The sequence below is a fragment of the Saccopteryx bilineata genome, chromosome 9 (genome assembly GCF_036850765.1).
Source record: "Saccopteryx bilineata isolate mSacBil1 chromosome 9, mSacBil1_pri_phased_curated, whole genome shotgun sequence".
Lineage (NCBI taxonomy): Eukaryota > Metazoa > Chordata > Mammalia > Chiroptera > Emballonuridae > Saccopteryx > Saccopteryx bilineata.
This window is the reverse complement of record NC_089498.1, coordinates 34,853,435-34,881,110: the sequence shown is the minus strand read 5'-3', so window position 1 is coordinate 34,881,110 and position 27,676 is coordinate 34,853,435. Positions and strand designations below refer to the sequence as shown.

Sequence of the window (27,676 nt, the reverse complement as noted above, 5' to 3'; positions counted from 1 at the left end):
CTCAAGCTGGCAACCTCGGGGTCTCGAACCTGGGTCCTCCGCGTCCAGTCCGATGCTCTATCCACTGCACTACCACCTGGTCAGGCCCATTTTATTTTTGAAGGAAAAAAAATACTAGGCAGGGATCTTTCTCTTTAAAAAAGAAATTTCCATGGAATCTCTACCAAGCTCCTTTTTTGGTTTGCGTCATCTTTATTAAGATGTGATTCCCACATCACAAAACCAACCGTCATCTAACTTCTATTGAGTTTGTGATTCTATTGAGTTTTTAGTATATTCACAACTGTGCAATCATCACCACAATCAATTCTAGAACGTTCTCTCCACCCCAAAAAGAAACCCTGTACCCATGAGCACCTCTCCCCTCCCCCAAGCCCCTAGCAATCACCAATCTGCTCTCCATGGATTTACCTATTCTAGAGATGTCATGGAATCACACAATACACAGCCTTCTGTGACTGACTTCTTATTTTTTTTTTTAATTGAGAGGAGGAGAGAGAGACTCCTACATGCACCTCGACCGGGATCCACCTGGCAACCCCCATTTAGGGCGGACTTCTGGGGCCATGCTTGCAACGGTGCTATTTTTAGTGCCTAAGGCAGAGTGCACAGGGCCGATAAGCTCAAACCAATCAAGCCATGCCTGCGAAGGAGTGGAGGGGAGGGAGAGGAGCGGGAGGGAGAAGAGGGGAGAAGCAAATGGTTGCCTCTTCTGTGTGCCCTGACCAGGAATCGAACCCAGGACATGCTGGGCCTCCATTCTACCACTGAACCAACCGGCGAGGGCTTATGACCACCTTTTTTTTTTTTAATTAATTATTTTGTATTTTTCTGAAGTTGGAAACAGGGAGGCAGTCAGACAGACTACCGCATGCACCCAACCGGGATCCACACGGCACACCCACTACGGGCGATGCTCTGCTCATCTGGGGCATCGCTCTGTTGCAACCAGAGCCACTCTAGCGCCTGAGGCAGAGGCCATAGAGCCATCCCCAGCGCCCAGGCCAACTTTGCTCCAATGGAGCCTTGGCTGCGGGAGGGGAAGAGAGAGACAGAGAGGAAGGACAGGGGGAAGGGTGGAGAAGCAGATGGGTGCTTCTCCTGTGTGCCCTGGCCGGGAATTGAACCCGGGACTCCTGCACGCCAGGCCGATGCTCTACCACTGAGCCAACAGGCCAGGGCCTGTGACCACCTTCTTTCACTCAGCATGACGTTGTTATAGTTCATCCGTGTTGTGGCGTGTCAGGAATGTACTTCTTGTCATGGCTAAACAATACTTCACTGTCTAAAGGGACCTTGTTTTGTTTATCCATCATCAGCATCAATGATTGGGTGTGTTACCCTGTGGTTACTGTGAGTGGTGTTGACGTGACCACTGCTTGTAAAGCCCATGTCACTTAGGTGCTTGGTGGCCCAAAGGACCTACTGTGTGCCCAGCTCACACCCTGGGAGGCCCTGTCTAAACTCTGCCCGTGAGTGGAGGGAGGGTGGGTATTCATGCTCTGGAGGCAAAAAAAATTAAAGAAAGAAAACAAACCCAGCCTGGCCTGTGGTGGCACAGGGGATCGAGCGTTGACCTGGATCTCTGAGGTTGCCGGTTTGAGGCCCTGAGCTTGCCTAGTCCAGGCATGTATGACGAGCAATCAATGAACAACTAAAGTGAAACAACTATGAGTTGAAACTTCTGATCCCACCTCCTCTCCATAAAACCAATAAATAAAATCTTAAACAACAACAACAAAAAACCCACCAAGAGCCCACCCCACTGATCCAGGCAGAGGTTGGAGCGGAAGGACAGGTAGGCTCTGGTCCTGGGGGGCTTGGGAAAGATGGGGACAGACACCCTGAGCCCCATCCTGAGCCTCACAGAGGGGGAAAGCCGACACCTCCCCTTAGGAGCAGGACCACCCGACTGCCCAGGGGACTGTGTGACTGCCCTGCCCCCCCCCACACCACCCTGCATTACTGGGTCTGGATTAGCCTCTTCTCTAAGAATGAGGGAGTCTGTGGGGAGGGGCCCAAGTGGGCCCACACCTGGGAGGCCATCCACAATTAGCGCCTAATCCCCTTAGGGCCGGGCTGTCAGTCGCCAGCCAGAGCGCTCCATCGATCCCTGACCACGCACCCGCCAATTAGCGGCGGCCGCCCGAGTTCTCAAGGCAGTGGCTGCCGCGGAAGGGCCGTGATCGCTGTAATTAACTGGAGGCATGCGGCAGGAGTCAGCGGAAGCATGTGGATTGGAGATGACAAGAGGCAGAGCGCTCGGTGTCACCTCTGTTGTCTGACCTGAGGATTAGCGCCCGGGGCCGCCTGGGCACATGTAATTAACAGCTGAGACCCCAAAGTTGCTGAAGGGGAGGGGAGTGAGGACTGAAAATAAAACTGCAATTCTGTAGGTCAGCTCTCCTAGATGTGCGTGTAACCAGCCACACGAGTAATTACAAAGCACCCACTGCGGGCCCTTAAACAAGGGTCTCGGTGTCGCTGCGGGACCACCCTCACCTGCGTCACTGCGGAGTGCAGAGGGCGAGGACTGGTTGCGGTCACACCAAACAGCCCTTGTCCACCCCAGGTCTGACTCTGCACTGAGTTAGGCCACCGAGCTTGGGAAAGTGACAGAGAGAGCAGAGGACAGTGACCATCTGATACATTTCTCTAAATAGAAGACCCTTGGGACATCATCCTGACAGGCACGCAGGGCTGGAGGGGGCACCAAAGGAGGCAGCTGCTCCCCACTCGCAGAGCAGCCGGGGACCTTTCCATGCCGAGTCCTCCCCCAGTGCAGGCTCGGTCGGACCTGAGAGCCACAGGCAGGTGGGCGGGAACTCACCCGGACCGCTATGTTCTCCCCTTTGTCTGCGTTTTTTTCCGTGCCAGGTCATCCTGACTTGGTCTCTGGGCTGACCTTGTGCAGCGAGAACCTCATCAGCCTCTCATGGCCCTGGGCCCGATGCGGGAGGCATCCCCACTGGGAGATGCAGCCTCCCACAACACAAGCCCCTCTCCAGGCTGCCTTCTGCCACCCCCACCTCCAGCCAGGACAAAGGAACCCAGGCCCAGCAGACTCATACCATGTGGACCCAGAAAGGGGCTGGCCACTGATCAGTCCCGCTCCTCCACCTGTGAGGCCCCAGAGGACTTGTGGCGCCTGCAAAAAGCCTCCCAGCCAGCAGGCAGTCGAGTGGGACAGAAGCTGAACTGTCCCAGTTTTTGGTCCTGCCTCCTTTCCCTAAAAGGTCCACACGGTTAACAGGAACAGAGTATCCTGAACGGAAGTCCAGCCTGTGCCTGGTGGGAATGGAAGTGCGTGGGTCAAGGAGATGAAGTCCCCATCGAAAGCACAGGGCAGTGGGAACAGGGCAGGAAACCCTCTGGACTAAGCAGGCCTGGCCCACAAACAGCCAGATGCAGGGCACACATAAGGCTGCTCTTGTCCTGGCTGAAGTTCGGGAGGAACCTGCTGAGACCTCATGGTCTCTCCCACAGGCCGGGAGCTTCTCCTCCTCTCCACCCCACCCCACCCCATGGCTGGCACGCTCCTGCGCCTGACTTACTCCCACGTGACTGTCACTAAAACCAAATCAGCAGCAGGGAGATGCAGGTCTTTACTACCAAATGCATTTCCAGGGGCCAATGACTTGTTGATGAGCAGAGCAGGGCTGGGAAGGATGGCAGGCTCCTGAGCCTGAGGGGCAATGCTGCGCTGTCAGGGTGCCAATAAGGGCACAAGAAGCCAATAAGGGCACACTGAGCAAAGTCAGGGAAGCGGGGGGGGGGGGGTGGCGAGGAGGAAGAGAGAGGAGGGGAGAGAGCTTTAGAAGGGGACAGGCAGTCACTGCTGTATCCTCACAGCCCCCTGGCCTCGCGCTCTTAATATCCAGGACTGGGTATCACCCACCAGGGCACCGCTGCGGTCACTTCCATTGTGCCTCCCCGGCCTTCCCTCCCATCTCGCATGGCGCTCAGTCCCTCGCTCCCCAGGGCCTCTTCCCCTCCCCCCCCCGCCAGGTCCAGCCTCTCTTGTCCAGCTGCCTCCAGACAGCAGAGAAGGGAGAAGCGTGGAGGGCGCTCCTGCCGGAGCTCACACCTGTGCAGAGACAGATGGGGCTGCAGACACCCACGGGGAGACGCGGCCGCCTTGCCAAGCCCGCCAGCCGCATGGCTGACGCTGACGCTGACACACACGCTGACACACACACACACGAGAGTGCCAGGCGGGATCTTCTCTCCCCTCATTTGTTTTGTCGCTGTCTTCGAAAGAGGCAGATTTCAGGTGGCCACGGAACAGAGGAGCCCTACCCTTGCTCTCAGGCCGGCTGCACGACGGGCACACTGGTAGGCAGAGTCGCACCACCACACGCCCCAGCCTCCTGGGGACTCAGGCACAGGACACTGATTCCAGGCAGCTCCCGGGACCCGACGGTAACCAGAGCTGCCTGCAAAGCCAGTGACAAGACGAGGCAGGCAGCCAAGAGACGCCGGGGAAGGAAGCCGGCTGGGGGCCCAGCGTTCGGGGCTCTGGACCTGAACGAGAGCTAGAAATCCAAGTCCAGCTGCCGCCGCCGCCGCCGCCGCCACCACCACCCTCAACCTCCTGGTGTCCGATCCAAATAAACCCCGGCTAGCTTGGTCGTTTCTCTCACAGGCGACAAAAATGTTGTCCGCGCTCTGTACAGAGCCACCTGGTGAGTGAGGCTGCTGGGCTGTCCCACAGGGCTCAGGGCGGCAATGTCACGCACCCGACCCGCTCTGCTGGGAGGACTGGACGTGGGTTTGAACGGGCTGCACGGTTTCAGAGGCCACCCTGCTCTCTCCACCGAGTGCCGCGCCCTGGCCACAAAGATGACCCCTGGGTCACAGGTGCCTGAGGAGACCTCACCCTGCACAGCTGAGCCCCCGGCCACTCTCCACAGCCCAAGGAACCCTGTGGTGTGACTACCGGCCTCTAGAAGAGGCAGGCGGGACGCAGAGGGATGAGACAGGATCAGTTAGGACTGGTCCTATGGGTCCCCAGCGTGGGGGCTGCACAGGCCCTGGATATCTGAGCGTGTTCCCCCCCAGCAGCTGAGGACGCAGCGGGCTGTCCGACCCACCGTGCTGCCCCTCAGCAGACGGGTACTGCGGCCCCACGGGAGGCGCCTGCTGCAGCGTGGAGGCGAGCAGATTGCCACACAGCTTGTGAGAGCCGCTGCCTGGCAGCACCCCCTGCCCTGCTGCACTGGGGGTGGCGGGATGCAGCCTACCAGACTCGCCCTCCGTAAGGGGGGCACAGAGGGGAAGGGGCAGGCTAAGGAGGCTCCCGGGGCATGGTGAGCAGCTGTCAGACCCGAGCCACGGCCAGGTGGCCACCAAGGGAAGGGAACTGTCTCACACCCTCACTCAGCGGATCAACCAGCCCCCCAGGACGATCTGGGGATACCCAACGTGTCCTGGAAGCCACGGAGGAGGCAGGGAGGCTCAGAAGGGTCACAACGATGACAGCTGGTCTTAGGACTCCTCGGCTGGGACTCACGTCAAGGCCCAAACGGGGGCTTCAGGCACTTACTGGGGTGAGCACGGCCGCTGTCAGAAGAGGTTCTGGTGGGGGGGCCGGCAGGGAGGGGGGGCCGGGCCAAGGCTGGAGCGGACCCAGCAGCTTCCAAGCTGAGAACGGCCGCCTGGCCCAGGGAGACATTGTTTTGGTGGCCAGGATGACAAGGGACAGGCTCCAGCGGCTGACGACAGACGCTAGGAGCACTGCCTGCATGACACTTCAGGGCAAGCGGGGCCCCCTGGCCTGTCGCTGACACAGGGTCCACTGGGCATACTGAGGTCAGACTCAAACCTGTAGACTGAGGCTCCTTCCAGAATGTGTGCTGTGGGCTTGGTTACTCCTTGGGCCCCCTTTCTCCCAAGGAGTAAGAACAAGGGACTTGGTGATGGAGAGAGGCCACCCTGGGCCTGGATGCAGCCCACACCGTCAGTACAGACAGGAGCAGCTATGGGGACGGTGGCTGACCTCAGCCCAGAAGGCTGGGTTCTCTCCCTCCCAAACTCAGGTCCAACTCAGCGAACGCAAGCCCCAGCGCAGCGGCCAGTGTCCAGTAGAACCCCTGCCCCTGCACACACAGAAAGCAGTTTCCATCCCAGGCTCCCCACTCCCGCCCCGGCTGGGCTGCTGGAAGGTGGGGCGGAGGAGATGGTGGTGGTATCAGTAGTGGGTGGGGGAGGGGTGACAGTGACCAGGGTAGAGAGAAGGTGATGGCATTGATGGCCCTCATTCATAGCGCACAGCTGCTGTGTCTGGTGCCACTGTGTTCTTGCTTAATCACCAAAATCTATGAGATAAAGATGTTATCCTCATCCTGAGAAAAGACAGAAGCTCAGAGAGGTAAGGCCATGTGGCCAGGGTCACACAGCCAGGACATGAACCAGAATCCACCAGCCATCCACTAATGCCCAAGGAGTGGTCAGCCCGATGAGCACCCACTCCAGGGTGGGTGAAAGGGTCAAGCGGTCCAGGCGCAGCAGGACACCTGGCCACACCGGCCACGGGGCTGAGCGGCCAGTGTTGCTGCAATGAAAAGAATGCACACTTGAGAGCCCCAGGAAAAATAAAATCCCCCACTGAGGACTGATTCTCCAGCCTTTCTCTGGGGTAGAGCGGATGATAGGGCACAGGGTACAAACATTTCTGCCTCTGAATTGAAGTTTTTTAATTTAGTGAGAGGGGAGGCAGAGACAGACTCCTGCAGGCGCCTGACCTGGACCCACCCAGAAAGCCCCCTAGGGGGCAATGCTCTCCCCATCTGGGGCGTTGCTCTGTTGCTGAGCAACAGAGTTCTTCTTAGAGCCTGAAACTGAGGACAAAGAGCCGTCCTCAGCACCTGGGGCCAACTCCAGTCGAGCCAGGGCTGCAGGATAGGGGGGAGGGGAAGAGAAGGGAAGAGAGGTGGAGATGGTGGAAGAGGGGGGAAGAGGGGGGCTGCAGGGGGGAAAGGGAGCAAGAGGGGGGAAGAGGGGTGGAGAGAGAGACAGACAGACAGAGAGAGAAGGAAGAGGGGGAGGGTGGAGAAGCAGATGGGCACTTCTCCTGTGTGCTCTGACCGGGAATCGAACCTGGGGCATCCACACGCAGGGCCAATGCTCTACCGCTGAGCCAACCAGCCAGGACCTGAATTAAATTTTTAAACTGCACCCTTGTGACACTTGAGGAAGGACATTAGCTAAGAAGCAGAGGGGACAGCTTGGTCCATGGCTCAAAATAATAAGATGACTCTTCCACAGTGGGGGAGGGTTGGGAGGTGGAGTGGGGGGTCAAAGGTGAGTCGGATGCACCTCAGGCAGGGACAGGCACTCTGGCAGCCTGTGGATGACAAAGCCAAAGTCAGCCTAGCTCTCTGTGGGGCCTGCGGGCAGCCTCCCCGCTCCCACTATCTCTCTGCTGGTCTAGAAGCTGCTCTGGCCCCAGGGGGGGGGCCTGTGTCAGTGGGGACAGGGCTCCTGGGAGTCGACCATGGGGTTCTGGGCCACCTCAGTCCCTATACACTGAATGACAACACCTCCAGGGGTACGAGAGCCCTTCACCCATCGTCCAAGAGGGCCCTGGTGGGAGACACAGCAGGCTGCAGTGTCCTGAGACCTAAGTCTTTGGAGCTGCCACGCTTCTCCTCTGCTGCTTATGATGTGGGAAAGTTAGAGCTTAATTTTGTCCACCAGCAAAATGAACGGAGAACAGAGGGAGGAAGAGGAGCCCTCAATGCGGCTGCCTCCTCACACGCCCGGGACAGGTGTGGGTGCCATCCAGTCACAAGGCTGTTCAGGCACGAGAAGAAATGAAGGCCTGCATTGCTACGCTGCACCACAGAGGGGCCTGGAAGCGTCAGGCTGAGCATGGGAAGGCGGTCACAAGGCTGTGGGACCCCACAGAGGCCAAACATCCAGAGCAGCACACACCTGCTTCTTCACCCCCCTCACCCGCCTCCAGCAGCCAAGGCCCCATTGGAGCAAAGTTGGCCCGGGCACTGAGGATGGCTCCTTGGCCTCTGCCCCAGGCGCTAGAGTGGCTCTGGATGCAACAGAGCAACGCCCCAGATGGGCAGAGCATTGCCCCCTGGTGGGCGTGCCAGGTGGATCCTGGTCGGGCACATGTAGGAGTCTGTCTCTCTCTGCCTCCCCACTTTTCACTTCAGGAAAGAAAAAAACCGAGGGGGAGGGTGAATTTTATGGCATGTGAATTATATCTTTAAAAATCATCAAGTTTAGCCTGACCAGGCAATGGTGCAGTGGAGAGAGCATCGACCTGGGAAGCTGAGGACCCAGGTTCGAAACCCCAAGGCTGCCGGCTTGAGTAGAGGGTCACTGGCCCAGATGCAGCAACCTCCTCCCCGGCCCGTCAAGATGTGTATGAGAAAGCAATCAACGAACAACTAAAGTGCCGCAACTATAAGCTGATGCTTCTCATCTCTCTCTTCCTGTCTGTCTGTCCCTATTTGTCCCCCACCCTAAAAAAGAAAAAAAATAATTAAGCCTAACCCCCTCTTCCATTTCCAAGCCCATCAAAAGCACCCCTGTGGCTATCGGGTCGGGCAGGGCAGGGGAGCGGGATCCTGCTGCCTCTCCTACTCCCACCCTCTACCCTGCTGCCCCCAGAAGCTGAAGCCCTACTTCCCCCACGCCCTCCAGGGAAGCACAGACCAATGCTCCCTGTACCACTGCAGTGAGGACTAGGCGCAACCCTGGGCAGCAGCAGCAGGAGGGGGCACAGGGTCCCTCTTCACCAGCTGAGTGACCTGAGCTTATGACCTGACCTCTGACCTCAGCTTCTCCAGCAGCACAACGGGCCAACTCAGGATGCCAGCCAATTCTGCAGATGTCAACGACAAGGTCAGACCTAGAGTGACTTGGAGAGAAAAATGGGGACCAGGCACGAGGTGTGACCCAGAGAATGTACCGGACGGTAACTAAGCATCTTGTTTCTTCACATCAAGGCCCCTGGCTGCGGCTGGCCAGGTGGAGAATCACAGACTGAGCTCACTGCCATGACTTCAGATTCTTAGACTCTGTTTGTGGCAAAGTTCAAGAGAGAGAGAGAGAGAGAGTGGTGAGGCCTAGGCACACTCACAGCAGAACTCAAGAACCAGGGCATCCCAGGGTCCAAATACTGCTCCATGGTCCACAAACGCTGAGTCCTCCCAAACCTCAGCTGCCTCAGCAAAACGAGGGGGATGACGTCAGCGAGCCAGCGGCAGACACCAGGCTTCCACGTCGGCTCTGCCCTCTCCTGACACTTCCCAGGGCGTCACACAAAACACCCTGGTCGCAGCCACAGGGCCTGACCCTGCAGCAGCACACTCTGTTCCCGGCCAGCAAGGCCCGGCAGCCTCTGGCACACTGGCTGCCTGCTGGCCCGCGTCTCGAGGCCGACTCTGGGCCAGCCCGGGGCGGCACTGAAGAGGAGAGGCCCGACTCTGGGCCAGCCCGGGGCGGCACTGGAGAGGAGAGGCCCCACTCTGGGCCAGCCCGGGGCGGCACTGGAGAGGAGAAGCCCCACTCTGGGCCAGCCCGGGGCGGCACTGGAAAGGAGAGGCCCGACTCTGGGCCAGCCCGGGGCGGCACTGGAGAGGAGAAGCCCCACTCTGGGCCAGCCCGGGGCGGCACTGGAAAGGAGAGGCCCGACTCTGGGCCAGCCCGGGTGGCACTGGAGAGGAGAGGCCCGACTCTGGGCCAGCCCGGGGCGGCACTGGAGAGGAGAAGCCCCACTCTGGGCCAGCCTGGGGCGGCACTGGAGAGGAGAAGCCCCACTCTGGGCCAGCCCGGGGTGGCACTGGAGAGGAGAGGCCCCACTCTGGGCCAGCCCGGGGCGGCACTGGAGAGGAGAGGCCCGACTCTGGGCCAGCCTGGGGCCCGGGGCGGCACTGGAGAGGAGAAGCCCCACTCTGGGCCAGCCCGGGGCGGCACTGGAGAGGAGAGGCCCGACTCTGGGCCAGCCTGGGGCCCGGGGCGGCACTGGAGAGGAGAGGCCCCACTCTGGGTCAGCCCGGGGCGGCACTGGAGAGGAGAGGCCCGACTCTGGGCCAGCCCGGGGCGGCACTGGAGAGGAGAAGCCCCACTCTGGGCCAGCCCGGGGCGGCACTGGAGAGGAGAGGCCCCACTCTGGGCCAGCCCGGGGCGGCACTGGAGAGGAGAGGCCCCACTCTGGGCCAGCCCGGGCGGCACTGGAGAGGAGAGGCTGGACTCTGGGCCAGCCCGGGGCGGCACTGGAGAGGAGAGGCCCCACTCTGGGCCAGCCCGGGCGGCACTGGAGAGGAGAGGCCCCACTCTGGGCCAGCCCGGGCGGCACTGGAGAGGAGAGGCCCCACTCTGGGCCAGCCCGGGGCGGCACTGGAGAGGAGAGGCCCCACTCTGGGCCAGCCCGGGGCGGCACTGGAGAGGAGAGGCCCCACTCTGGGCCAGCCCGGGCGGCACTGGAGAGGAGAGGCTGGACTCTGGGCCAGCCCGGGGCGGCACTGGAGAGGAGAAGCCCCACTCTGGGCCAGCCCGGGGCGGCACTGGAGAGGAGAGGCCCCACTCTGGGCCAGCCCGGGGCGGCACTGGAGAGGAGAGGCCCCACTCTGGGCCAGCCCGGGCGGCACTGGAGAGGAGAGGCCCCACTCTGGGCCAGCCCGGGGCGGCACTGGAGAGGAGAGGCCCCACTCTGGGCCAGCCCGGGGCGGCACTGGAGAGGAGAAGCCCCACTCTGGGCCAGCCCGGGCGGCACTGGAGAGGAGAGGCTGGACTCTGGGCCAGCCCGGGGCGGCACTGGAGAGGAGACAAAGGACCGTCGAGGCAGCGCCCGCTGGCCCCACGGCCCACACCTGCAGGCCTCTCCACCGCCTGCCTAGGCGAAAAGGGCCATGTGCCCTTTCACTGTCATGTCCTCCGCAGAGGCAGGGTGTCCCTCCAGGACGGAAACCCAGCAGGCCGGGAGTGGACACAGCTGCTTGACGGAGCCCTGACACTCGGGGGGACTCAGCCCCGGCGGCACCAGCATCCTCCCACGTGCTGACAGACCGGCTTGCGGAGCCACGCCAGCCCTGCTTCTCTGTCCTCTGAGAGGACAGCCAGAGCGGGGAGCTGCCGGGCAAATTCTGCCCCAATGGCTTCTTGCTGGCTCTGAGGAGACCCCCAAGCCTCGACTCCAGTACGGGGTCCCACTGGGTATACTGCTCCTCGGGGCTCTGCAGCCTGCCTGGGCTGGGCTGTCTTGTCTGGGCCCCAGCGGGCCAGGCAGAGAGCGTGCGACCTCCTCGGGGTATCTGCTCTCCAGCTGTGTGGTGACCCGTGGCCCCAGGCAGCTGGGCGTCTTAACACTGGCAGGGCTGCTGTAACCTGTCGCTCAGACATGGCCATGGAGCCCCCCGGCAGGCGTGAAGGGTGAGGGGGCGTCTGCGGGCAGGGATGTGGAAGGTCTGCGGACAGCCACACTGCCCAAGTGGGTGGACAGAGCAGCCCACTTTGACAGGACACCAGGTGGACAGGAAACCAGGCCCCTGTGGTCCTCTTCCCTGGGCCAGTGCCACCCTGCCCATCAATTCTAAGCGCATTCCTCTCACACTTCCTCCTCTGCCCAAAAACCAGGTAGCAGAAAGGGCCTGGGGAAGAAGCGAGATTCTGAAATCAAAAGACCCCCGTTGAGGGCAAACGTCCAGACCACGAGCTGAGGCCACCGAGCCCATCAAAACCGACAGGGCGACTTCCCGCACACGTGTTTCCTGGGTGCCCCAAGGGCCCCGGAACCAACATGCCAAGTCCCGGCCTTTGGGGTGAGGCAGATGAGAGGCAGAGGGACCCAGGGTACCTGCTTTCTCTGCCCCGGATGTTGTCGCCTCTGCGTCCGAGCAGCAAGTCCAGAGGCCTGTACCAGAACCCACCCGGACCCAGATCGCCTGGCAGCTCGGGCCCCAAACTCCCCTCTCTCCTCGTCAAACCAGCAGCCCTTGACCAGGACAAACAAGGGCACCCGGACAGACTTCCTGAGGAGTGCCTGAAGCCAGAGGCAGAGAGAGCCTCGTGGTATGAAGAGACTGAAGTACGATGAGGATCAGCACTTGACCAATGTCACACAGCATGTCACTGCCCCAGAGACAGCAGGAGCTAGGGCTCTGAAATTCTGGGGGACACCAACCTCTGTGCATGCCACCAAGGAACTCCTGCCTTGGAAAGTTAAGACAGTGGTGGGCTGAGCTGCCCCAGAAACCCCTGTTCCAGGATCTCGAGTTTCCAGAAACTATTCCCTGGCACATCTGAAGGAGGTCTCAGAGCCCAGAGCCACTGGTCTCTCTGGGAAACGGGTGACCTGGGAAATGGTCTCCCCAGGAACACCTCAGGGGCTCTGGAGAGAGGGTCAGGGCACAGCACCCCCCCCCCATACCACTCAGGGCTCTGGTGGCCCAGCATGGCCACCTTTCTTAGCCATGGGCTGCCGGGTGCATACACCCCCACAGTAGCCCCTAGAGCCAAGAGAGGACAGAGGCAGGGACAGAGCGAAAGCAGAAGCCAAGCAGAGGTGCCCATGGCTGGGTGGGCTCGCTGGCCGGGCAGGGGTCCGGGAGGGCCTTCAGCTCATTGCGCTGCCCCTGCCAGACAGAACCAGCATGAGGAAACCAGGAGTCGACTGGAGCCCGGCTTCTGCTGGTGGGGACCAGGCGCCTCCCCAGCCGCCCCTCGTCCTCTCAGGAGCCGAGGCCCGGCGGGAAGGCAGGGGGGCTCCGCTCCCTCCCTCGGCCGTGGCCTGGCGGGCGGCTCTTACCTCTGGGCTCCTCTGCCTGTTTGGCGAGCTTGCGCAGCGCAGCGGCAAAGCTGGAGGACGGCGCGGCCTGAGCCGACAGCGCACTGCTGGTGGCGGGGCTGCCGCTGGGCACCAGGGCGCCATTGAGCGGCGAGGGGGTGAGGGGGTTGACGGTGGCGGTGGTCCTGGTCGCGGTGGAAAGCATTCCTAGTGAAGGGGACTTGGGCTCATGGCTCATGCCTGAAACAGGAAGAGAAGAACCAGAGGTCACCCAGAGAGCAGGAGGCCAGCACCAGAGCAGGGTCCGCGGTCTCAGGGGTCTGGCCAGCAGGTGGCATGCAAGGAGCAGGGGCAGCCCGGGCAGCCCCAAGGACAGGGGGGCAAAGCAGACAGAGCCAGAGCTGCAGAGAGAACAGGCTGCAAACCTGGGGTCCACCCAGTGCCCCCGAGGGTCCAGGGACACCCCCATCCTCTTGGATCCATTATAAAGAACAAGGTATGGCCCTGGCCGGTAGGCTCAGTGGTAGAGCGTCAGCCTGGCGTGCAGGAGTCCTGGGTTCGATTCCCGGCCAGGGCACACAGGAGAAGCACCCATCTGCTTCTCCACCCCTCCCCCTCTCTTTCCTCTCTGTCTCTCTCTTCCCTTCCTACACCCAAGGCTCCATTGGAGCAAAGTTGGCCCAGGTGCTGGGGATGGCTCTACAGCCTCTGCCTCAGGCGCTAGAATGGCTCTGGTTGCAACAGAGCGACACCCCAGATGGGTAGAGCATCGCCCCCTGGTGGGCATGCCGAGTGGATCCCGGTCGGGAGCATGAGGGAGTCAGTCTGACAGCCTCCCCATTACCAACTTCAGAAAAAAAAAAAAAAAGAACAAGGTATGCCCAGCATCTATGTGATTCCAGAAGCCCAATGTCCCGGCCTGCACAATCCTACCACCTCTCCAGGGCCACGGGCCAGGTCTGGGAGGACCTGATAGCGTGGGAATTCATCCCTTCCTGGGCGGGGGTGGGGGGGCAGGGAGGGCGGCTGAGGCAAGGGGCGGGGCCAGCATTCTCACAACAAATAATGTCAGCAGAAAGAAAAAGGGCTCAACTGACAACGAAAATGAACACAAGCAGGAAAGTAACTCACGGTTACCATGTTTCTGACATACCACCAGCATAACGCTGGCGAGGCCGGCACTTCACTGTCCCCACTTCAGAGAAATGGGATACAGGCTCAGAGAGAGCAGACGCAGTGTCTGACCTAGGCAGGCTGGCCTGAAGCCTTTCTCTGTTTTTACCATGCCCTCCAGAGTCCCAAAGCCACCCACAGACTCCAGATCAGTCTCTAGCTGAGAAAGTATCTCAGGGAACCTTCTGAGTCAGATGACAGGCAGAAGAAGATGGACCACGTCAGCAGGCGATAGAAAAGTAAGGGGCAGAACACAGCAGCCAGACCCCAACGTGGTCCCCCACCAGGCAGACCCTGTTTGGAGAGACTAAATGTACAAAACTGCAGATCCAACCGCCACCGCCAGGAAAGCCCTTCCCCGCTGGGAGCCAGGGTCAGGCCAGGCTGGCCAAGGAGCTGCTGCCCACCAGGGTGACATCAAACACCACGGAGAACTTGCCACCTTCTCAAGAACTCCCAGCCTTTCCAATCCCATCCAAGTGTCGGCGAGGAGGCTGATCCTCGCCCTGCCCCGCACGCCCGATCAATAAAGGCCCAGCTCTGTCCTGGGCGGGAGACAGGAGCCATAAATAAGTTTTTCATGAACATTTCCTGTCTGTTCAGGGCCACCTGCCCAGCCTAATCCCTCCTCCCTCACAGGGAAGTAAATCAAAGCCAATAGCCTCAGAGTTGGCAGGGGCAACAGGTCACACAGGGCGGAGCAAATTAACTTCCAAAACTCTAGACAGACACCTGGGAAAGCTGTGGAGTCACTTGGGGAGGGGTCCTTGGGAGTCACAATCACAGAACATCCAAGAACACAACAGGAACGTGGGAGCCGGGCCCACCCCCAGGCTGTGGCCCCACCCCAGAGCCCGCCTCGCCTCTGTGGGATTCTGTGTCAGGTCCCAATGGTTGGAATCTGCTTCCACACCTCCCCACACGGCTACCTGAGCACAGGGGACTCCCCAGGGGCAGGACCCCACGATCTGCCCACCTCCTGCTCTCAGAACTACACCAGAGAGGCCACCTGCCCCTGAACACATGTCCTAGCCCCGCGTCTCAGAGACCTGGGTCATGCTGAGGCCATCAGGCTCCTGCTGGATAGAAAATAATCTTGGGGGCTCAGGCCGGGTGCAGACAGAGCAGCAGCAGTGATGGGGGGGGGCTGGTGCATGAAAGACAATATTGATGCAGGCGCAAGCTCGAGGGAACACCATTCTTTCAGGCGAGGGCTTGTCCCTCGGGAACAAAGGACCCCCACAAGAGCCCCCGCGCCCACAGCCGGCAGGCGGCCTCCCAGCTGCCGGTGGGTCACGTGGGCAGCACTGCAGCAGCCCCCACAGCAGCAGCCCCACTGAGTGGCCCCAGCACCGACCTGAGGCTGACCCCCGGTGTCCTCCTCTTTCTGGAAGGGCAGGGGGGGAGGGGGCCACATGTCCACAGCCACCTTTAGCCCAGCAGAGAAACCCAAGAACGGGGGGGGGGGGGGGCGCACATGGGTCCCTGCCCCCAGCGGCCTCATTGCCAAAAAGCGCAGGCTTCTGACAACAGTCCTTTCTCAGCCAACCTGGCACCCAGCCAGCCACTCAAGGACCGTTGAGTACGATGGACAACGGGCTCCGGAAGCCTGGCCCCGGGCAGGCGGTCTTTAGTGCCCTCTCCGTCTCCCATGGACAGCAAGTCCAGGGATGGGAGGTGCCAAGGCCACCGAGTGAGCAGAAAGCAGGGGCCTGGACGTGAAGGCTCAGCAATGACTCAGCTGCCAGGCACCTGGGGCTTTAACTTGGCTCTAGAGCCTCCAGCCGGGTGACTAGGCAAGTCCCTTCAGCTCTCTGAGCCTCAGTCTCCTTATCTAGAAAACAGAGATAAGGAGAAAGTCTACCTCATAAAGGTTAATCCCATAAGGATTCAAGGAGCTAATTTATTCCCTGGGCTGCAGGGCAGGCACACCCCAGGGATCACCTGTTATTACACAGTTCACCAGCCAACTGGGGCAAAACCCTGGTCCCAGGTCTGGAAGGGTGAGGCGTCTGGCCACGGCCACCCAGGTCAGGCTCAGCAAACTTGACCAGAAACTACTGGTTTTGTTTCTCCTGCCCTACTCAGGGCTTTGAGGGGTAGAGGCAACGTGGTGTTAGAAGTCTACACACTGCTTGGAGTGGGGCACCCCAACACCGTGCCTGTGAGCCCGCCCTGCTGCTGCCTTTCTCAGGCCTGGGAACAGCCAGGCCCAGCCTGGCACGTATGCGTCAGGCAGGGGGCCAGGTCTATGTCCCTGAGCGGACAGCAGTGGCAGCTGGTGAAGGCTGACACACAGGGACACCCCAGGGTGGAGGGGACCAGAACTCTTATCCTGCTGCCCACAGGGAAAAGCAAAGACGCATCCTCACACACAGGAGCTGATGTGGGCAGTCCACAAGTCCTCAGGGTCCTGCTCGGCACCCACACTCAACGGGCCGATTTGGGTTTGGGGGGAGTTGTCTGGAGATGCTAAGCGGTGTACCCTAACAGCCCGGCTGCTGTGGGGCCCAGGCAGGGCATGAAGTGCACCAGGTGCTTGGCAGGTAAAGTGTGCAAGGAAGGATCCTAGGGCTCTCTCACCCAGGGGACAGCTAGGGAGCCCTTAGAGGTCACGGAGATCCTCGGGTCAGCTCTCAAGATAGCCTGGGGGCACACCGGGCCTGGGGGAGGCCACGGTGGGAAATCCGCCACTTTCTGCCCCGACCCCGTGCCCTCTCCTCAGGGGCTCCACAGTCCTCGGAGGCCGGAGCTGTTCGAACACTGGGGAAGGCCACACAGACGGTTCAAGGCCACACAGCTAAAGCGGCACATCTAGGACCCGAACCCCGTGTCTCGGGCTCAGACACAGCTCATCATACCTGCCCAGTCTGAGGCCTCACCGTGAAGCCTGACCAGAAACACACACACCCACACTAGAGAGCAAAAATATACGTGGCTACAGGAGGTGTCAGCTGCCTGCACAACCACGGTCTGAACACACTATGTGGAAAGAAGTTCCAGAAATAAACAATTCTTAAGTTTTAAATTGTGCACCGTTCTGAGGAGCGTGATGAACTCTCTCGCCATTCTGCCCCGAGATGTGACTCATCCCTTTGTTCAGTGTAGCCATGTGGTGCCCACCCTCTGCCTGCTGGTCACTTAGTAGCCATCTCGGTTATCAGATCAACTGTCACAACTGTATCTCAGTGCTTGTTTGCAAGTGACCCTTATTTTACTTAGTAGTGCCCCAGAGTGCCAGAGCAGGGATGCTGGAAACTCAGATATGCCAAAGAGAAGCAGTCAAGTCTCCGTACGGCCTGACCTGTGCTGGCACAGGGGGTAAAGTGTCAACCTGGAACGCTGAGGTCGCCGGTTCGAAACCCTGGGCTTGCCGGGTCAAGGCTCAGATGGGAGTTGATGCTTCCTGCTCCTCCCACCCCTCACCCCCTGTTTCTCTCTGTCCTCTCTAAAATGAATAAATAAAATCTTAAAAATAAATAAAATTTAAAAGTCATTTAAAAAAAGCCTACGTACGTACAGGAAAAGACACAGTATGTGTGGGGTTCAGTGCTGACTGCTGTCCGTGGGTTCCAGCATCCACTAGGGTCCTGAAGTGTATTCCCTGTGGGTAAGGGGGACTGCTGTACGGTTTTTTAAATGTCCACAGACTCTGTCACTCATCCCTTGATGAGGTGGAGACTAATTCTCTTCCCCCCAAATGTCGGCCAGACTGCTCATGAACAGAATATGGCCCAAGCGGAGGCGAGGTCCTCAAGGGCACCTTGGCAGCCTGTGGAGAATCTTTGTATTCGGAGGAACAGCCTTGTGAGGTGCTCCCCTGGCAGCTGCTCCTCCAGCCCGGCTCAAGCCTTCTGGTGAGCCAGAAGGCCCAGGCAACAGCTCAACTACAGCCTCACTGGAGACTGAGCCAGAAGCACCAGCTGAGCCGCTCAGGCATCCTTGAGTGATTTTTAAGTTTGGGATAGTTTGTTATGCAGCATCAGATAGCTGATACAGTGAGGGTCACCACAAGCTTGACTGATCGAGACCCACCCTTCTCAGCTTCTCCTACCTCTCTTACTTCTTAGAGCCCAAGAAGTTCAACCACCTAGTTATCTAACCACTATGCTATATACCTGAAACAAATACAAAATAATATTGAGTATCAACTATAATAGAAAAAGTTCAACCATCTGCAAAAAAGTACTCTGTACCTTTACCAACAGAGTCCCCCAAACAGGCCCCTCCGATGCCATCATCTCCCTCTTCCTTCCCCCATTCCTCAGAGAGGTGGCCATCACTGTGTGTGTGTGTGTGTATTTCTTTTTTGGTGACAGAGAGGCAGAGAAAGGGACAGATAGGGACAGACAGACAGGAAGGGAGAGAGATGAGAAGCATCAATTCTTCATTGCAGCATCTTAGTTGTTCACTGACTGCTTTCTCATTTGTGTCTTGACCACGGGACTACAGCAGAGTGAGTGACCCCTTGCTCAAGCTAGCGACCTTGGGCTTCAAGTCAGTGACCTTTGGGCTCATGCCAGCAACTACAGGTTCGTGTCTATACCTCACTCAAGCCAGCGACCCTGCCCTCAAGCCAGATAAGCCTACATTCAAGACGGCGACCTCGGGGTTTCGAACCTGGGTCCTCCACATCCCAGTCTGATGCTCTATCCACTACGCCACCACCTGGTTAGGTGCCATCTCTCTTTAAATACCAATGACCCTAGGACAAAACTGTCCTTGTGCCCATTCTACAGATAGGGGAGGGCAGGCCTGAACCCAGGGGCTAACAGATGGTCAGCAGCAGGACCAGGTTACTCAAACACAGCACTTATATCCCGTTTATAGAAATCTAGCAGCTCCAGACCCATTCTGGGCCCGGAGGGGGGCCGGCTCTGCCCTGCCCCACAGCCCATGCCACACATCCACGGCCACAAGACAGAAAGGAGGTACAGGGGGTGAGGATGGGCAGTGTAATTGTTGCACCTCCCAGCGACCAGTCCCAGAGGCCCGGGGAGCAGATATGAGGTCACTGCCCAGTGGCTGTGTGACAGGCTGGCCAGCTGGCGACTCGGGTGAACATGCTGTGACCGCCAGCTGTCAGCGCTGGGAAGGATGGCACAGAGGTGCTGGATAGGCAGGTGGTGGCCACAGGGCAAATCCCAGGCCAGACCCCCAAAATGTCACTCTCTCCCCCTTAAGGCTGGTACTCGGTATTTTCCGGTGGCAGCAAGAGGAGCAAATCTCTTTTATTCTTTTAAACGTCTCTATGTTCTGGTATTTCTGCAATGAACCAGGTGTTCCAAAAAAGGGGGGCCTCTCAGAGAGATGGAGACTTGCCTACGGGCAGAGCCAACAGGAGCACGGGGTGTCCCCCAGACTGGGGCCGCTGGCCAGGTGCAGAAGCCGAGGGAACTGGGGTGCCCCTGACGGAACCAGAACCCAAACCTGAGTCCACATACACAGCCCCCAGCCCGCCTCTCCGGTCACCAGGTTGCTGTGGACAGGTCCACCCTCTGCCCCCACCACCCGCCTCTCCGGTCACCAGGTTCCTGTGGACAGGTCCACTCTCTGCCCCCACCACCCGCCTCTCTGGTCACCAGGTTCCTGTGGACAGGTCCACCCTCTGCCCCCACCACCCGCCTCTCCGGTCACCAGGTTGCTGTGGACAGGTCCACCCTCTGCCCCCACCACCCGCCTCTCCGGTCACCAGGTTCCTGTGGACAGGTCCACCCTCTGCCCCCACCACCCGCCTCTCTGGTCACCAGGTTCCTGTGGACAGGTCCACCCTCTGCCCCCACCACCCGCCTCTCTGGTCACCAGGTTCCTGTGGACAGGTCCACCCTCTGCCCCCACCACCCGCCTCTCCGGTCACCAGGTTCCTGTGGTCAGGTCCACCCTCTGCCCCCACCACCCGCCTCTCTGGTCACCAGGTTCCTGTGGACAGGTCCACCCTCTGCCCCCACCACCTGCCTCTCTGGTCACCAGGTTCCTGTGGACAGGTCCACCCTCTGCCCCCACCACCCGCCTCTCCGGTCACCAGGTTCCTGTGGACAGGTCCACCCTCTGCCCCCACCACCTGCCTCTCCGGTCACCAGGTTCCTGTGGACAGGTCCACCCTCTGCCCCCACCACCCGCCTCTCTGGTCACCAGGTTCCTGTGGTCAGGTCCACCCTTTGCCTCCACCACCCACCTGAATGTTACTGTCAGGTTCCTACTGCCATTCACAGACAGCGACACCTCTCCTCCCCCACTGAACCTGCCCTCTCCTTCCTCGGACAAAGCCTGGCACCTGCTCCCCAAACCCTGCTGGCAGCCTGCAGCCCTATGTATAGCCGCCATGGGTTCCTGGGGGTCCCCCAAAGCCAGTGTCCTTGCCATGGTGTCAGCCATGGGCTCCAAGAGCTCCGAGCCAGGAAAACTGCCCTGCTGATGTCAGGTCACTTAAAATAGAATTCCAAATGAGCAGCTTCATTAGGAGTCTAAAATTAGCATTCCTCCTCAGCATGTGTGCATCAGAAGGATGGCAAGGGGGTCCGGGGGACACCGCGGCCAGAGCCGGCAGTTCCCTCCTATCTAGGATTGAGGACAGGGGCCCAACTCGGGGGCCCAGAAACCCTGTAGAGGGTCACCTTGGACCTGCTTTGGCTTGATAAGGCCTCTGAGAACCTCCCACCCCCGCCAGGCCCTGTACCCCGTCCCTGCCTAGGAAGGGGGGCCTGGGCCTCCCACACATGGACATTCCCTGGCTAAGGCCAGGCGCTGTGACTGTGGAGGCCCAGGGGTAGGTGGGTAGGTGGGTAGGTGGGAGCCTGGGGGCGGCCCCTGCACCCTCAGGAGGCCCCAGGGTGCCTACTCCCCCTGCCCTCATTAGAGAGGTATTTATTAACTTCTGCGCTTCTAGCCATTGACTGAATTCTTGTCTACATTATCAGCTCATGTAAATTCATTATCCTAACAGCTGGGAATAAGCTTTGCTGCGTGAAGGCCAATGATGGATGAGGGCTCAGGGACTGGGGGTGGTGTGCGGAGGCAGGGCCAGCCTGCCTCTCTGCTGTACAAGCTCTCCCGACACATCTGACTCAGCAGGAGGATGAGCTGGGTTCTGCGGCCTCCTGGCCTTCTCATCTGCATCACAGGCTGCTGTCCTCTAGACAGGGCCTCCTGCCCTCATCGGCTGTCCAGCCCCGCCCCCCCGGAAGAAAAGAGCCAGCACAGCCAGACCCCCAAAGGCAAAATCCCAACAGCTCCTGGTCCCTCTCCGAGCCCCAGCTTTCTACCCCTCCGGACCCTTCTAGGGCTAGCCCAACAGAACCCAGAGCCCTCCCCCACCCTGCACCCTTGCTAGAGGCTGAGAGCAGGCAGAGAGGAAAAGCCACGGGCACACAGCATCAACAAAGTAACTGGTGCCTGCCACTCCCGGGAGGGAGGAGGGCCTGGAGCTGGGAGATCGTGGGCCCCTTCTCACTGAACCCTGGTGAGGCCCTTGCCTCTTCTGCTGCTTCTACCCAAGTGTGGTGTCTTTCATCAGTACTTTTCTCTCTCCTCTGCCTGGGTTTTTAACATGACTAAGAAGCAGCACAAAGCTTTAAAAAAAAAGGCAAGGAAGATCCAAGCGCAAAGGGCTGGCCAGCTGGAACACCCAGGATGTTTTCCCAGAACCCACCTTGCTCTGTGTTCCACAGAACAGACCCCATCGGGGTGCACGCTTTCCAAAGGCTCCCAACAGCAGGGTTTAAGAAGTGGGAGAGGCCCCTACCCTTCCATTACATGTGGTCCCAGCTCCTGCTCCCTCCTCTGCGCCACGGTGGAGGGGCCTTATTAATCAGCACTCGGCCTCCCTCCCTTTTTCCCTCCTTCCCTCCCTCCCTCTCGGCCTCCCGTGGACCCCATAATTACCACTTCCTTTCATCCCTGCTCTTCCCGGCTCCAGACCTCAGGCCTGCTCCCTCCATGCTCTGTAATTACAAGCTAATAGCTGAGATGAATTTTCTGCTGGCTCCCGGTTCAAGCACCAATCCGCCCCTTCCCCCTGACAGCTCCCCCTGGGGTAATTACACCCCGCGAGGCTGGGCCCAGCAGGGCTTCACTTTCAGGCCCCATGTGCAATCTGGACTTACATTCTCTAATCACCCCTCTTGGTAATTTTTCATTACCGCAAAAGAAATGTTTGTGAACAAATAAAGGGCGTCCCCCAACCCCGGCTTGGGGCCCCTGCGCCCCCACTACAGGGGGAATGCTTCTGCAGCCTTCACAAGGCCGGGTCACCCTGTACACACTCTGGCGGAAAGCTGCCCGGTGCCACGTGATCCTGGGAGCCAGAGAGGCTTCATAATAAATTCATTATTATATTTGCCTTTGGGTGTTCTGAGCTCACTCGCACGCACGAAGCCATTTTTCTTGGGGGCGGGTGAGGAGAACGCACAGGGGTGGCCTGCTGGGGCCTTCCTGCTCTTCTTCTACTCAGGACGCCCCCCTCAGGGTGTAGGCTTCTGAGGGGATTGGGGCCTTTCTGTTGCCCTGTGTCCCTGAACTGGACTTACTCTCCAAAGCTAATGCCCTGAGTAGCTGGCAGGCTGAGCCAAAACCCTCGCTAATTGCTGGAGCAGGGAAGGCCCCAGCAGATGGCCTGGATCCTGACCTGGAACCAGAGAGAGAGACCAGTGAAAAGGGCCAAGAGAACATAATGGGGGGGGGGGGGGGAGAGAACAGGAGGGGAGGCCAGCCTGTGTGTCTGTCCACAGGGGACCCGGGCCCAGGAGTAAACGGAGTAACAGAGCCCCTCGGTTTACAAGGCTGCCACCCTTCCCTGTGCAGACCTGTCACTCAGCAGCATTTATTAAGTCACTACAGGATGCTGAAGGAAGGAGCTTAGGAGCAGACAGCGTCTGCCAGAACCTAATCAATGACAATGGGAGCCCACCCCCAGAGGGGAGTCTAACCCCCCCTCCCCAAGCTGGCACCACAGGGTGAGCTGTTTGCAACGCTAATTCTGAGTGGGATGCCCCCGCAGCTGCAGCAAATGGGGGTTGATGGGGGCAACATTTAAGTTTCTCCCAGCCCTGCCCACCCACTGCCATGTTAGTAACTCGGGAAGCTGTCCCGGGCTCTGGGGAAAAACACCAGCCAAGAGCTTTCAGGAGACCCTTACACACGTGTGCCACTCAGTACAAGTGTGCCATGCCGGTGGGCAGATCTGGCGGGTCTCTCTTGGGCTCACCAAGTGGGGGATGTCCTGAGTGGAAGCCATGAAGTGGGTGGCAAAGACAGCAGTGGGCACAGGGCTGGCTTCCAAGGACAGTCTAGGGGTTGAGGTGCAAGGCCACAGATAACTGGGAGTCCCAGAAGTTCCGGTGGAGGCGAAGGACGGAAGTCAGGCAACAGATGGCAGCAACATTTGACAGAGATTATTCTAAGCTGTTGCGTCTGGGAGAAGCCTGGGCGCCTGGGCGGGACAGATGAAGGGTTGAGAGTAGCGAGGGGGTGACGGGGCCATCCTGGGAGGGGCGGGAAGAGGCAGAAACCAGCAGTCAAGGGGACTGGCAGGGCCTGAGAGCCAGGGGAAGCAAATGATTAAGATAAGGACGAGAGAGGGACATGGTCAAGGTTGCAGCTCAGCATCCTGGACCCGGGAGCCATTCCCTAACGACATCAACGGCAGGGACAGTTTCCCAAGCTCATTCTAGAACACTTTGTAAAGGGCCACACTAACTGCTTTGCCCAGAGCATCAGTCCCTTCACAATAACTCCATGAACAGACCGCAGCAGACCAGAAGTCAGGCAGGCCACCCAGAGTCGCACTGCTGAGCCAAGAGAGCGCCCAGGACTGACCCCGGCTGGCCTGATTCCCACCCCTTCATCACCCTGCATCCAATGCGCTATGCTCAGTGTTGCCAGGGCCAAGGAGACTCCATACCACGAGTTTATCCCACCTCTTACCCCACACTCTACAGATGGGTAAATGGAAGCTGGGAGAGAGTCCCACCCTTGTCTAAGTTTGCACACTGAGAGGCTGAGGAGCTGGGACAGGAACCCAGTTTTTCTTGTTGCTGTACCAGAAATGTCCTTTTAAAAATGAGCAGGCATTGGAACGGAGGGAGCCCTCCCCCAACCAGGGGTAACCTCCCATCTGGAGAGCTCAGCCCTATGTACTGCCCCCATTTTATACGGGGTACCAGTGAGGACCAGAGATGACACAAAGCCAGGAAGTCAAGATGAGAAGCTGACCTTGGGATCTGCCCTTACCCCGAACCCCACGCTCCTGTGGCACCAGGCTGGAGCCACAGGAGGCCTAGGACACAACCTGGCGGTGGCCCTTTGTGTACCTGTGGCACTTGAGCTAACCAGGCCACCTCGGAGCAGAGCCTCCTTCACAATGGAGCCCTTTCAGTGACTCCGGAGGTGCAGAGTGCAGGAAGCGGCTGGGGGTCAAAGGTGTCCAATGCAGACCAGAGGTCCCAAGGGAGAGGTACCCAGCCTGGCCAGGAGGTGGACACGGAACGCCTCCAACTTTCCATAGAGCGGCAGGCCGGAGCCAGCAGGTGGGGAAACAGGCCAGGAGGGCAGGGGTCAAGGCCAGATCCTCACTCCAGAGGCTATAGCACTGGACTAGGGGGAAGATGCAGCCGAGACTTCTGCCTGACCAGTCCCAGGCCCCACTTCTGGCTTCCTCTCCACAGAGAGGAGGCTGGGCCCAGCAATCCGAGTGTCCACACAGCTCCTGTCCCACCCCTAAGGTGAGAAGCTCCTCTAGAAGAGAGGGAGGAACAGAGAACGTAAGGCCATTTGTGCCTTTGATGTCAGGGAGGGATGGGCATTCTCCACCCTGCTCCCCTGGGGGTGAGTCAGGGCACTGGATCACTGGTTGGAAAACCAGCCAGAAGATTAGTTTGCTGCCTGGCCCCCAACTTAGCTTCTTGGCAGGGGCCCCGGCGGTCACTGTGTGGGCCAAGCCTCAGTCTCCTGTACTCCAGAGGGGGGAACGACGGGACAGAAAGAGGCAGAGGCTAAGCAGGCCTCCTTTAACCCACAGATCTGTTTTTATTTGGCCTGAAGTTGTGTTGTTTGAATGAAAATCAATGGAAAACATTTTAAGACAGAAAATTTCAAGTCAAAGCGAAGATTTCCAGTTTCTCTTAAAAAAAAAAAAAAAAAAAACCAAAAAAAACGGAAGCCACAAAACCATAATCCTGAGGGTGGCAGTTGTCACTTAGCCTGTCCCCCAGTCTCCCGCTTGCCAGCCTACTCCCTATCATCTCATGGTCCACTTGTACCAAGCCGGGGACAGTCTCTCCAGTGCTGGAACCCTTTGTGGACTCAGGCAATGAACAGGGTCTGGAGGAGCTTCATAAACATGCAGCGGCCAGGACCCTCGGCTCAGAGGTTGTCAACATCTTAATTCAATCCAGATTCAGCAGGAAGAGGTCAACCCCTCCACCCTCAGCCTCGGGGGTGAGGGCCCAGCAGGCAGGAGGCCGTGATCCTGGCGCGTGTCAACCGCAGGTGGGTCTCGCTTGAATCAAAGCCAGTTCACTCAAGCCAGGACTGGCCTCAAAAATTATAAAATGGTTTTTGCTTTTGCAAACATGACTGTTCTCTTGATGGTCTGCAGACCAGACATTCTGCTCTCACCAGAAAAACACACCTACTGACTTGATTCTGCATGTAGTTTTTACCCAGTTCACAGACGCTCACTGTAGACAGGTTAAACCCTGAGAATACGCTCCCCAAGCATGCTCTACCGAGGCGAGAAGGTACAGGGTATCCAAGGTAAGATTCAGAAAACCCCAAGTTCTCATGATCATGGGGTTTCCTCATCCAGATGTACCTACTGTCTCCAAAGCCCCATGTACCACGCCCACACACCAGTAAATGCCCCACTGGGGAAAAAAACCAACCGCCCTCCAGCCAAAACGGACCTCAGAACAGCGCCACCAGGGTAAAGCTTGCATAACTGTCACAAATGACAAATCGTGAGCTTCCTAGTCCCAACCGTGCTATAAGGGCTGGCAGGCTGGTCACCATCTTCTGGCCACAACTGCCACCAACTGCTGAGTAGCCGACTGCTTAGGTCTAAATAATTCTTGACGCTGCTCGAAAAACAAACAAACAAAAAACATGGCCTTGTAGCTTCAACTGGGAACCTGCAAGGCCCTAGCAACCCCGGGCAGGATGCTCAGATCCAGAACTGGCTCTTCCTGGTGCCAGGAACCGCCCCCCCCACCACCCGGGAAAGTGTAAGCAAATTCTCTTGGATCACACCTTGGGAAGCTGCCCAGTCCACGCCAAGATCTGCTGTGGATGCAAAAAAATCCTCAAGCACAGTCCTTACTGAACGTAGGGTAGTCTTTCTCTCATGGGGCCAACAACTATCCTTAAAGGCCAAGGGTTCAGGGGTAGAGAGAGACCCCCATTAGCCAGAAGGGAGCAGGGAAACCAAGCTCTGGGTAGCTGACTGCAGGTGGGCAGTCATCTTCTCCACAGCTCCTCCTGGACGACCCAGCAACTTCTCAGGAGCTCAAGCCTTCAAACCTGTTTCCCTTCTCGGAATGTCTTCAAGAGTACAGCGCCACCTGTGAACCCGCTCGTGGTGCCTGTGAGAGCACTGACAGGCATGCTAGGGACACTGCTGGGAACTGTGGCATGAAACCCCGAAGTCCAGCAAGGGACCTGTCTGCATGAACCCAGCAGCCCATTGACACCACACGAGACAAAGTACAGCCGCGAGGAGGAACAGTCCTACCACTTCCAACGTGGGAACCGTCTATTTAGATAAAATACGCTCCCTGCACTTAAGTTACAGGCTCCAGCGTCTGGCATCCCTATCAAGGAAGCCCTCCTTAGTCTTACAAAGTCTAGTAAGATGTATATTTAGGCCTAACTTTTTGCAACTAGGTGTTTTCACTTATGTGTTAAAAAAAAAAAGAGGCCTTGGCTCCTTGGCCTCTGCCCCAGGCGCTAGAGTGGCTCTGGTCGCGGCAGAGCGACGCCCCGGAGGGGCAGAGCATCGCCCCCTGGTGGGCGTGCCGGGTGGATCCCAGTCGGGTGCATGCGGGAGTCTGTCTGACTGTCTCTCCCCGTTTCCAGCTTCAGAAAAAAAAAAAAAAAAAAGAGGCCTTAAATTCAATCTCTTTAAAACAAACGGTCTCAGCCCACACCTGGGCAGGGTCCACAAGAAATCCTCTAAGAGACCACGTACCTAAACTGTCCCCCCCAGCGCCAAAGGCCGAGGGCAGAATGGGGCCAATGCAGAGCCTTGGTTTCCTCAAATGTTAACTGAGGAGAACTAACCTAACCCACACACTGGGGAAGTGGCAGACGATGGTCAAGCAGCCCCTAGTCCTGAGGGCAGAAGTCCTTCCAGTGTTCCATCTCATTCGTTTGGAACACTAGTCCCAACGAATTACCTGTATTCAACTTTGTAACTATAACACTAAGCACGGCAGCAGCCGTTGTCCAATGAACCCTCATGTACTTTAGTAAAAAGCCACCTATCACATGTAAAAAAAAGGTACCAAACTGCACTTAATGAACACAGGGAATCCAGTAGGATGAATCCACTCACTTCCTTGGCTTTTCATTCTCTACTAGTTACCAGCTTATGACTGCAGGCCCCCCGTTTCTCCCAGCTAACGGTTACAGGGAGGGATCATCTTGACTTCCAAAGTTTTGAAAATCAGACCCATCTCAAGGGAGGATGAAACAGCGGAGTGAGACCACCTCCTCCATACCCGGTGTACACACTACAGCCCAGCTCGCTCCTACCTGGTCACT

The 27,676-nt window shown here is 58.6% G+C and overlaps 1 protein-coding gene across 5 annotated transcripts in view; it reads right to left on the bottom strand.

The window, feature by feature from the left end:
* Positions 1-27,676, bottom strand: part of GSE1 (Gse1 coiled-coil protein) — a 468,526-nt gene that overhangs the window by 29,010 nt on the left and 411,840 nt on the right. For 4 of the 5 annotated variants that reach the window (XM_066243247.1, XM_066243248.1, XM_066243245.1 and 1 more), the window contains exon 3: positions 12,770-12,988. The exons of the other annotated variant lie outside the window; for it this stretch is intronic. In XM_066243247.1, coding sequence (XP_066099344.1) covers positions 12,770-12,988 — 219 coding nt within the window. The remainder of the gene's footprint in view (positions 1-12,769; positions 12,989-27,676) is intronic. 5 annotated transcript variants of the gene reach the window in all.